Here is a 12,085-nt window from a genome sequence, read left to right as displayed (position 1 = left end):
GATAGTCACGCTCTCACGTCAGCTTCCCCCACAGCAGCTCTACTGTTATTATTAGTAGTATTTTCCATAGCTCTGGCTGCTTTTGATCAGCAGACAGGTGCTCATTTCTACTGGGAGCAGCTGGATCTTAATGGGCATCAGAGGAGGCTGCCGGCCCCCAAGCCACCCAAGTGGCATCCTCTGCCTTGTAAATGAGCCTGTTTTTTGCGCCCCCCCCCCCCCCCCCCCCCCCCCCCCCCCCTCCTTTTCATCCTAGCTCTGGACATCCTTGTACTGTTGACACCAGTAAGCTTCTTTTTTTTCCCCTTGTTCTACTCCCCCGCTATCTAATTTCTCCTAACATCAAGCGGCACACAACGTGAATATCAGACACGCCTGTCAAATTATTTTTCCTACCAGGCGGTTACCATAGTAATGCCAAATAGCGAGTGGAGCAGGGCAAAGTGAGAGGGTAAGAAGCTGTGCGGCCACATCCTGGGCAATTAAGGGCTGTTTGATGCCCTGACGAGCTGTTAGGCTTCACCTGATGACTGGTGAGCACGCTTTCATTCTGCTCACCACTTTATCCCTCTATCCATTTCTAGTCACAGTGTGAAGCCTGCTTTTTTTCTAAAAAGAAAAAATAAAATTGAAGGGGCAAAGAGTGGAGGAAATGTATGGGGAGTTTATTGAACATTATGAGCTCTTTCAACATCCATTTGCAGGAAACTTTTGGTCTACCGCAGCATCTGCAAGGGCGTTACTTTCATTTTGCTGGTGAATTTACAGCAGCGGCTCGCAAAACAGTTGTCAGTGTGAGAGGATTTGCCAGTAATAAATCTTTAAATAGTCAGAGCGATATTTTCAGCTGTGTGGATCAGATTGACCTTTCAGACCACTATTAGGTCCACTTAGGTGATGCAACTTGGCTGCGCCGCATCCCTGCAGTGGTCTTTCATCACTGCCATAATCACAATGAGAGGTTATGGGAAAGAATGCCCTCTTATAGAATAAGTACGCTTTTAAAGCTCTTTGAAGCTGTTACAAAAGTTACATTATTATACTAAATTTCTTAAAGTGGACAAAATACCCTGACTTAGCAAAAGACTGAGGGGCAGGACGCAGGGTAAACACACACCACATGAACAAACACAAAGACATAACCGGAATGAGGGCACAGAGGGCAAGGGGATATGAAAACACTCAGACCTCGAGGGAGGAAAAACAATATGGCCGTACCTAAAACCATGACATCAACATATGTGAGACAGACCATTTAGTATGTCTCATCTATCATCTGAAACATTTGTATCCATTAACAACCTAATGAAATCATTTGGGGAGTTTTATTAAAAGGTCGCCACAGAACCTTTGATTAACTGCCTACAAAGCCGTCTGACCTACTGCTTCAGCTAATGACAAGAAATACTCGGGAGGACACTGGAGCTGTATTTTTATTATTTTATCTCTTTCTCTCTGCAAAACAAGAAGAAAAGAATAATTGAAAAGTTATGAGGTCTTTTGAAGTTAATCGCTTGCATATATGTCTAATTGCTGGTTACTAAACCAAGAATGTTCTGATGAAAGACGAAAAGGAGATAGCTATTATTTCAGTAACACTTTATAATACATACCGCGACTAAGAGAGTAAATCCCAATGGAATTCAATGGAATTTCACTTTAATTTATTTGAACAACAATGCAATTATATTTACCTACAAACACAAACAAGTTAGGTTTTTGCAGGAAACAAAGATATAATTATAATGTAAGTAAATTTAAGTACTGTGTGGGTAATTTTGAGTTGATTTCACTCTATGGTCATTTAGCAATGAAATCAAATTAATTATGTCACATCATAAATATGGTGTACTTTTTGGGCCACAGGCCATAATATGGAGGGTTTTTTTTAATTAAGAATTAATTAAGAAAAAACAGGTCCCATCAAAATATGGGGGCTCGTGACATAATGATCGAGAGAAACCCTTTTTTTTAACAATGACTGTTCAAACATCCTTGCTTCCTGTAAAATATCTGATAGTTAGGCAAAATTTTGCAACTACATAATACAGTCCGTGCTCCAAAAGGTACAGTGTGCTTACAATGTACGATGGAAAAAGTGGCTGTGGCTGTGGGGGTGGCTGTAGCTCAGGCGGTAGAGCAGGTCATCTACTGATCGGAAGGTTGGTGGTTCCATTCCTGGCTTCCCCTAATCTGCATGCCAAATATCCTTGGGCAAGATACTAACCCCAAGTTGCTCTCTGATGCATCCATCGGAGTGTGAATGTTAGTTAGAAAGCTTGTGCGAATGGGTGAATGCACAAGTTGTGTAAAGCGCTTTGAGTGCTCAGAAGAGTAGAAAAGCGCTATGTAAGAACCAGTCCATTTACCAAAAAATATTCTTTGTTTTTCCCACAAAATTACCAAGAAATGATGCAGTACTGAAAATTTTCTTACTGTGCGATTTGGATCTCGTTTCTTGTAAAATACCCAGAACTTAAATTTACTTACAGTCTAATTGTTTCTGTAGGCAAATATAATTAAAGTGTAATTTAGTTTAAAATGCAGTTTAAATTTCATTTAATTACAGCTGAATTACACTCTTAGACGCAGACCATATTATTATGAAGTTACAGATTCATCTATGTTGTTTTATTCATTAACTTAAGTTATTCGACTATTTTGTGTGTACTGACACATTCAAATTTAATTGCCGTTTTTTTCTTTTCTTTTTTTTAGGTGATTCTCTGTTGAAGCACAATGGAATGAAGTTCACCACCAAAGACAAAGATAACGACCACTCGGAGAATAACTGCGCCTCCTTCTACCACGGCGCGTGGTGGTACCGAAACTGCCACACCTCCAACCTTAACGGCCAGTACCTGCGCGGTCAGCACACCTCCTATGCCGATGGCATTGAGTGGTCCTCCTGGACTGGCTGGCAGTACTCCCTCAAATTCTCCGAGATGAAGATACGCCCGACCCGCGACCCAGAGAATAAATGAAACTGACACCAGAAGGAAAAAAAAAAGAAGAAGAAAATTTTCAAACATTACAAACCACAGTTTCTGACAGCTTGATGGCGTTACTTGTCTCAATATTGTTTATTCACTAAAACATGCATCTTTGACTTTAGTTGACTCTGCTGTTTTCTCGTGATGTCTCTCTTCCATTTTTTTGCTCCTCTTCCTCGCTCACTCAGCTACTAGTCACCCTGGCTACCTTAATCCTTCCCGTGGTCCCATTCTTTGAGAAATTGAATAACCCGGATGCCCTTATTTTTGAACGTTTAGTTCACAAAAACAGCTTACCAGAGCCCTGAACCAACAACAGTCCGCTGCTCCAGGTCTGTCAATGTGGTCCAGCCCCCCTCTGAAGTAAAATGGGCCCCCTGACATGAACCTGACCTAACCTGTGCTGACATGGCACTCAGTTACACTCCCCACTCATGTAAAATATGTGAAAACAACCCCCGTTCACAAAACATGAAGACAGAATATGGAAATTATTCAGCCCCACAAACCCCACCCCCACCCTCTGCAAAGAAACTCTCAAGTTTTACCAGGGAGAAGGGGACAGGGCAGTGGTGCACTACGTCACATTTACATCTTTGATCTGTCCGAATGAGCCCCGGCAGGGAAAGTGGCGAGAAGTACGGGCGCTCCGATAATGAGAGCGAGACGGAGAAAACGAGGAAACAATTTGACAGGAGCTAAATTGGTGGAAGGAAAGGGGGGGCAGAGTGAATCAAACTGGGGAGATGAAGTAGGTGAAGAAGAAGAAAAAGAAGAAGAGGTGCAAGAAAAGGATGGGGGAAAAAAGAAGAGACAGCGGAGGATCTCATTCATCTGACTTGGACCATTAGGGAGCATATTGGGCACTTTGTCTGATCTGCCTGCCAGCTGAGTACTGGCCAACTGATGCAGCACTCACAGATGGTAACCCAGCACTTTGTGTGTGTGTGTGTGCGCGTGTGAGAGAGAGAATGTGTGTGTGCCTGAGACAGAGAGAGACAGACAGACAGAGTTCTCTAACACTATCAATTTCCTGTCACGGGTTCAGTAGAGCATCTCGATTGACTACAATGTTTAGCACAGACTAAGCATGATGCACGGCTGGCTTACCTGCACTCTGTCCAACTATGTAACTGAAATACGCCTGCAAGGGATGTAACGAATCAAAGCAGGAAAAGACAACAACTTAGAAGAAACTGATGGAGCCACCGAAAGAGACCCGAGGAAACTTCACGCCCCCCTTTCTTGTTTGTCCTCTCTTTTGTAAGTTTTTTTTCCTCTCTCTGTTGTTTCCAGATGATTATTGTGGAATCGGTTTGTGCGATACGGTTTTATCTTGTCATGCAAACGGAGCAAAGTTGATATAAAATAAGATTTGACGCTCTCAACCGCCGTCTTTTTTCTTCAGAGTAGAAATTCTACAGCGTGTCATGGAAACATGCAAACTGCCTACAGAAAACAAAGCAAAAAAAGAAAAAAGAAGAAGTCAGTTTAAAAAAAAGGAAAGAAAAAATTCACAGCACATGGGCGGAAAACAGTGCAATCCCGATTTTTTCCCGTCTCTCTTTTTTTTAAAGTCAGTGAATCAACTTTTTTTGGATGTAATAAAAGCTTTAAAATATCTGTAGATTTTATTGTACAGTGTGTATGACTTTTAGAGCATGAGAATCTGTTTCTTACTATGCTACAACACAAAGAGAACTCAAGCACATAGACTTTACAAAATCCACTGGTTCAAAAAAAGAAGAAGAAAATGCAACATGTGGAGCAAAGTAACTTTTCCCCCCTTCTTATAAAATGAGCAAAAGGTGGGGAGTGGCGCTCCGTAGGCCAGATCCAAGTGAAGAAGAGTAACATGATTATCCCTTAAGCACATGCCCGCTCTAATCTGCAGCACAAATTTCAGTCTTTATGTCAAAGGCACAATGATAAGAGTTTTTTGAACTTCCTCAGGCACAATAGCTGCCTTGCTGGACATTTGCGACCTTTGTGATTACTTGGCTTTGGAGAGCCACTTGGAAGCAGTTTTGAATCCGTGCTAAAGGGTGTCGCTCCAGCTGACAGTGAGTTAACGTGTAGCACCGAGCAATGTTGCACTTAATACCTCTGACACTGGAACAGCTGTGAGTTTTCTGTCATCCCCGGTGCTTTGATGAAGGATCCCGTTTCTGTGTGTGTTTGTGCTAGCGCCTCGGCTGTGCACACGCGGTATATGTCACGTCGTGGTGGACTCCTGCCACGTCTTTTCATCGAAGAAGCACCGAAGACACGTTACACATGCCTGCAGATGTTATTGTGGCACAGAGTGTGCGGTGCGCTATTGCCAATTCCGAGACAAGCTGGAACTGTGCGGAGTCGCTCGAGGAGAGGGAATTGGACCGCTCGTTGAGTATGTGCGCGAATCGTGAGTATGTGCGTGTCTCTTTGCCGGACGGAGCGTCGGTATGCGTGAGCGCAAGCGTGCATCTGCAGTGTTTCTGTGTGTACACGTATATGCACATGCGTCGGTTTGTACACGCCCAACGTGCATGAGCCAGACAAGAGAACAGGAGGCTGGGTGTGTCTCTCTGTGGAATTCTGAAGTAATGTGATGCCTATGTACTACATGCCTCCCTCGCTATTTGTGTTGATAACAGAGAGATTTACATAATTCTAATAATGAACTATTACTTATTGTGATTGTGATCCCATTAGAATGGACACCACCTTCTTGGTACTGTGTTGAACTGCGCTTGTGCCCTCGAATCCTGACAACCCGCTCCCGAATTCTCTGTTCGCCTCAACATGACTTTGTGCTCATTGTATACGTTAGCGCTATGTTTCCCTTGTTATTTAAATGTAAAGACATGTATTATTTGCCATGATGATCCACCACCCCACCCCTCCTTCCCTCTGTGTTAAAGGCCTTCATTGTCACTCTTTGCTGCTGCAGCTTGCTAAGTCTCCAATGGAAGAGATGATAAAAGAAGTGAAATCAGAGGCTCTGATAATTCCCAGTTAACCCACTCATTACAGAGTATCCGCACCCTCCCGATCGATCCGCCACGTCCCCAAACCCCTTTCTTACTTTGTACCTCCTTAATTGCCTTAGCCTCTGCTGCCAACCCCGGCTCCTAAATTCCCCTCTCTGCTCTTTCCGCTCCTAACTCCTATCCCCTTTATTGCTCTGTTTTTCTTCCCCTACTCCTATCTCCGCTCTCCTCCACCCAGCCCACCCATTCCTTCATTCCCAGCGCAGAACTATGTTTTTCTTTTTTCCTTTTATTTTTGGTGAAGTACTATAGATTGTTTTGCTGAATCTTGATACTGTGTTTTAATGTTCTTGTCAACATTTAATAAACATTCACATTTTATAAATGGAGCACACGCAGAAGCATTTGTGTCTCTCTCGCTGTCTCTGTCTCTAGCAGCACATCCATACACATCTATAGGCGTGTGGTTCTGTGTTTGTAAGAAGCATTTAGTAGCCTTCTGCTTGTCAAAGGAAAACCTTGTTAACGTTTTGGAACATCAACCACGATAAAGTACCACAAAGAATGTCCTTGGTTTTGAAAGGTAGACTAAGCAGACAAAGAAAAGAAAAAAAGCTTTGGGTCTTTGGGGGCCAGCCACGTAGTTATAGCTTTGCTCGGTGAGGGTTTAGATAATATCTCAACTTTCAACAACTTTTCTGCTGCAAACTAAATGCAGAGGTAAATTGAATTTTTGTTTGGGGAGTCAGAAATGATGCTGCAGCTATTTTAGAGTTGTTCCACAGAGTTGTTCCTAGGGAAAACTAAAGAAGACCATCACCATGCACCGTCAGGACATATAACTGCATGACTGGACATTGGCCCCATTTCTAGTATAAGTTCCAAGTTAGTTTTAGCTTTAATCTCACATAAGTGTATACGTAAGTGCACGGAATGATTCAATACCTTGTACAAACGCCTTTAGCATTAATAACTTGAAATAACATATAGATTTCTGTATGATTTTATCAAACTCTGACATCATTGTGGAAGAAAAAAAATAAACTCAAAGTATAAGTTTTCTAATTTATTAAGCATAATAACAGTGCATGTCTCCTCCTCTGTTCAGCATGCCAAACAGACAAAGTGCACCGCACCCAAACACTAAACACTTTTATTATGAGACACAGAAACAGAATATTAATGTCATTGTTTAAAAGTTGGTTTAGCCTTGGCTTCTTCCCTTATATGGAGCTGGATCCAGTGCTTGGTTCATCTTATACTTTCTTTACTGGACATCTCCCTGTAAGAGAAAAGCAGAAAAACAACCCCTCTCTTCCTAGACACAGAACCTGGTATCGCATGGGTGTGGCGTTCTCTTTCAACACTCTATTCTATATCACTTATTTGTGTAATAAAAGATGTGACATAAATGTGATAATTGATAAAAGTAAATATGTGATATGAGGTATTTGTGTTATCTAAAATAATGAGGTATATTTGTATTAAAGATAAAAAGTAAATTGCTAACAGTTTTGGCCCACTCTTCTTTACAGGATAGCATCAGTTTATTAAAGGTACTGAGGTAAGTTGGTGAGGATTTCCTGAACTTTTCTGTCAGTGAACATTTCCTTTGTTGCTTCGATTAGCTGCTGTTAGGTAGCATTTGTGAAACTTTCTTTGAAGTGGATCTAACATTGTTGAACTCAGGCACTTAGCAAATAAAGTCTTATAGAATCTGAGAATGTAATCAAAGTGCTTATCAGAGGAAAAACGTGATTTTGGTTTTTAGGAAAGTTGAGCCTAACATTAGCTGCCTTAATGTTAGCTTAAAACCAGATATTGTTGTTGTTTTGGGGGACTTCAATTGAGGAGGTGAAGGTGATGAAAATGCACATGTACAATTGTTAAATGGTCATATATAATTTAAAAAAAGCCATTTGTGATCTTTAAAATACTTGTTGCATCTGTATCCAGTCTCTAGCCACATACTTAAAATGTGAATGTCTTTGTGACTGTATTCAAGATGGGCAACATAGAGGCTTCCACAAACAGACACCGACTCCTGTGTATTTTTAAAGGATTATTTCTAAGTTTACGAAACAGCATCAGTTTATTGAAAGATGTAGTTACACATTAATAAATGTATAGTTATGAGTATCATAAGTGCCATAAGTCTTTTTTTTCTATAAAACCTATATTCTATATTTCTATAAAATCTACAAAAACTACTACTGCTGAGAAGATAGTGCCAGTTTGTTAACACACCCAAATGCTCCAGACCTGCTAACTGTCAAAATGTCTGCTTTGACAGAGGTGATCACATTTGCCAGTGGTCAATTAATCAAGAGCATTTGGTTATTATCACTTGGCTGCTATTTACTTCTTAATTCCCATGGAAGCAGTAAGTTTGTGCATAATTTTTCACATGACTGCATGGGTAGAGTAGCCCAAACATATTCAGAACAAATTTAGAGAGAAACATTCAAAACTTAGATCGCTGGAGGGACAAACATAATACAATTTGATAACAGCAAACGAGCAAGTGATATTTTCAAAGGTTGTATTATGTGTAATTTTATTACTGATATGAAGAGCTGAGTGAAATTGTGAAAATAACAACTAAACAACAAAACAGTAACAAAATAATAATAGTCAGCTTTATCCTTCACTGGGGCTTTCAGGTCTTTGTCCTTTGGCTCATTTATAACTTGGTTTGATGGCCACAATAACAATGTCTCATCCTGTTCTACAGCAGCTCAAGATCAAAGTTTACTCTAAACACTACATATGACTAATATCCAAATTCAGATCCCCCCTGTAAAAACGCATCATCAATAGAGCTCTTGATAAGAGGAAACCTCCAGAGCTGGAAAATAAAGCCAATGTGGAAGTGGCAAAAACTGCAGGTGGTGCCGCTTGAGGCTGGCTCCAAAAGGAAGTCAGTCCCCACAGACTCCCCGGAGAGTTAAAATGTCTAAATTTTTATATTTTTATAGTATTAAAAGCAGATTTATAGCCTGGTGAAATTACAGTTGTGGTTGCCATAGTCCCCACCTTCATAGCAAGTGGTTAAACGAATAAGGGGCAAAGACATGTTGACTGACAGGTGTCCCAACACAGGCAGCTGGAGTGTCTGCTTGGCCTCGTTAACAACTTGGAATCTTTAAATTGGACCTCTTCACTGTAAGTGTGTGCTGCTGTTGCCTTGTGGAGCATTTTTCATTTTCATGCAGACCATCCTGGGAAGTTTGTCCTACAGTTTTAATTGAGTGAAATTCTAGTGTTTTATCAGTTCGTTCACAAATTTTCCTCTTTAGTTCATCACACAAATGCTTATCACAAATTTATCATCTGAATTTTAATGAGTTTAATTATTTGTGTGTTTATTTCTTTTTCTTTTTTTTTCCAATGGAGAAACAGCCTCAGACTCTCACAGTCACAGCATCCAATTGTCCATCGTGTAGTGAGCACCATCTCTTTGGGGGAAGATATCTGCCCTTTTATCTGCATTGCTAACAGTACCTGTGTTCCATTTGGTGCTGAGTAGGTAGTATAAAGTGGGGGTTTAGTCTTTTTTCTATTACAAAAATATATATAGCAACTTCTTGTTTGGGAAAAAAAGGTTGCTAGAAAAGTGAAAGGGCATAAAAGAACACAATGAACTGAAAGATGCTACATTTTCAGCTTATACATCTTCAGAAACTGCAGTGAGACAGCCTGTTGACAGCGTGACTTTTTCGACAGAAGGAGTTTATTTCGTAATTTCACTGCCATTAGCAGAGTACCCATTCAAAATGTCCCGTTAAGATTATGTGGTTTAGGTGTATAATTAACAAACAAACATAAAAAAAGCCTGCTGAACAGAGCTCTCTACTCTTTACACTCAGCACAAAGAAGGAACAGGAATCAGCCTTAAGAGCAGAGCTATATAATCTCACAAAACAGCCAAATATAACTTCAGCATTTTATCCCCTTTTTTACATGAGCAGAGTAATAGTTAGTAGTTACTACAGACTGTAATGAGTATGATTTTACAGGATGCTGCACTGTATATAAGGCCACAGTCACACAGGTATAGAGAAAGCTTGGTAATTACTGGCAACTTTTACTTCGAAGGCCTGGTAACTACTGCTTGTTTATTCCCTAAGCAGTTGTGAATCATTGCTGGTGGTTGCTGAAAACTCTATTGAAAACCTCCTTGTGAGTGCTTTGATGACTAGCAGATCACCCATAGTTTGTGTGGATGAAGCAACATCTCACCAATCTGTCACCGTAAACAAAGACTGTTTGCCTTCAAATTAAAAGTTGTGCCTTCTGAAGGTGTGTTGGTTTCAACAGTAATGCAGAAATTTTGTTTTGAAAGCAAATGTTCCCCATTTCTGGATTGCGTTGAACTTTTGAACCCCTTTAGCTGTACAAGGCTGATGGAAAAGGACAACCTTTTCCAGCTAGGGTTTGACAAAAAGCAGCATCTGGCATCTTACAAGCACTACAAGCAATTGCCGCAATCTACAGAGCCCCGCAAGCGACTTTTGCGAGATCCTGAGAAAGATCCTGCATTTATGGTACTTCAATAGGTACCCGTAAAGTTATCCAGGGTACTCCAGCTAGCTGTTTATGTATTCTACCAACCAGGTCAGAGTACACTTTGCCTCAAGTGTTTCAACTGGTACTAAGAAGTCTCTTCAGATGTCTCTCACTTATATAAAAACCATGTGTAAAGCAAAGCACTGTGTTCATAGTTTAGGCCAAGCTCAAAATAAAATTCTATGAATCTCTCCCACAGGTGTTTGTCTTCCATCACTATGGTTTTTTTTCCAAGGTTCATGACCTGGAAGTGCATGGACTTGAATTAAAAACTTTCTGCGGGATCTCGCAAAAGTACATCTTCAATTTTTTTTCTCTTTTTTGGGGAGGCTCCGTAGAAGTCTGCTAACAGACAACACAATCACAAAGGGATTTTTTGGTGAAGCAGTCTCTTTGTGATTATTACACCTAATTAACCTCAAACAACCAGTCAGGAAACACACCAAAGATTCCCAGAGGTCAGCCAAGCTCTATACATATGTGATTGAGACCAAAAAGAAGAAAGATTTGAAAAGTGAAGCCAGTGCAGCCTTCAAAATGGAATCTCACCAACCAATGAGTTGATCACAGTCACAGTTGGTGCTTCAGTCTTTTATATACAGTGTTTGCAGCCACTGCTAAGGCATTTGTTCTGTCGCCTCCCCAGAGGGAGTGAAGAAGACAACTGCAGTATCAAACAAATGGCTGAAAGTGTGACGATGACTGACGATGTCACTGAAAGCTGTTGTGAATGAGCTGTCAATGCCAGTGTCAGCTGAAAACAAGAGTTAGCCACAATATTAGGACGGCTTTATCCAAAGACCTCATTTCAACTGCTCTGCCTCCTTAGGCCCTTAGCAATGCACTCATGAAGGATGAAGCTGATCGGAGAATCTGGTGTTGAAAAATTGAAAGAACAGACGCACACGCGTATACACACATATCCATACAGACAGATACTCCTCCCTCGAGAGTTAGATGACAGCGGTAATAAACATTTCATATCCTGTCCCTGCTCACTTTGGCACCAAACAGAATTCCTAACCAGCTAAACATAAATAAGGGATGCAGAACAAGTAAATGAAATTAACTGCTACATGTTAATTTGCACTTCTTAGAGCATTTAGAGCAATTATTAGTGAAGCCAGTGGGTGAATAATTAAATTTAATTCTCTCAGTAAGATCACACACTACAGTGTAGCATAAATATATCTCCAGTGTTGTTCAATTAACACTTTTTGTTACACAATACCTGCTACTGTTGTCACCAACCAATTATTTCAGGACTTATCAACACTGACATTACTTTAAACTTTTATAATGTTGGCCCACAAATAACATTTATGCATTAGTTTGTTGTCATATGAGAAAATGTTTATTTTCCATTTCTCTCCCATACACCGCACTAGCGTGATGGCTAGCATGTAAGAATGGAAGACTCTTCAGTTGTTCAGGCATCAATTCTTGCTTGAATGATTTTATTGCCCTTATTGTTTTCTGTTTCCTACATCTATTGCTTTTCACATTTTGGCTGTGTCATTAGAGTCTGTATCCTTTCCTGCTCCACTGAAA

General features: G+C 40.6%; 1 protein-coding gene across 2 annotated transcripts in view; it reads left to right on the top strand.

The window, feature by feature from the left end:
• fibcd1b (fibrinogen C domain containing 1b) overlaps positions 1–6,375 on the top strand; it is a 115,564-nt gene extending 109,189 nt beyond the window's left edge. For both annotated transcript variants that reach the window (XM_063478194.1, XM_063478195.1), the window contains one exon: positions 2,719–6,375. In XM_063478194.1, coding sequence (XP_063334264.1) covers positions 2,719–2,984 — 266 coding nt within the window. In that variant the 3' untranslated portion in view covers positions 2,985–6,375. The remainder of the gene's footprint in view (positions 1–2,718) is intronic.
• The last annotated feature ends 5,710 nt before the right edge of the window (positions 6,376–12,085 follow it).

This window comes from Pelmatolapia mariae, linkage group LG7 (assembly GCF_036321145.2).
Source record: "Pelmatolapia mariae isolate MD_Pm_ZW linkage group LG7, Pm_UMD_F_2, whole genome shotgun sequence".
Lineage (NCBI taxonomy): Eukaryota > Metazoa > Chordata > Actinopteri > Cichliformes > Cichlidae > Pelmatolapia > Pelmatolapia mariae.
Note: the sequence above shows the minus strand (reverse complement) of the source record. Positions and strands in the feature narration are given on the sequence as shown.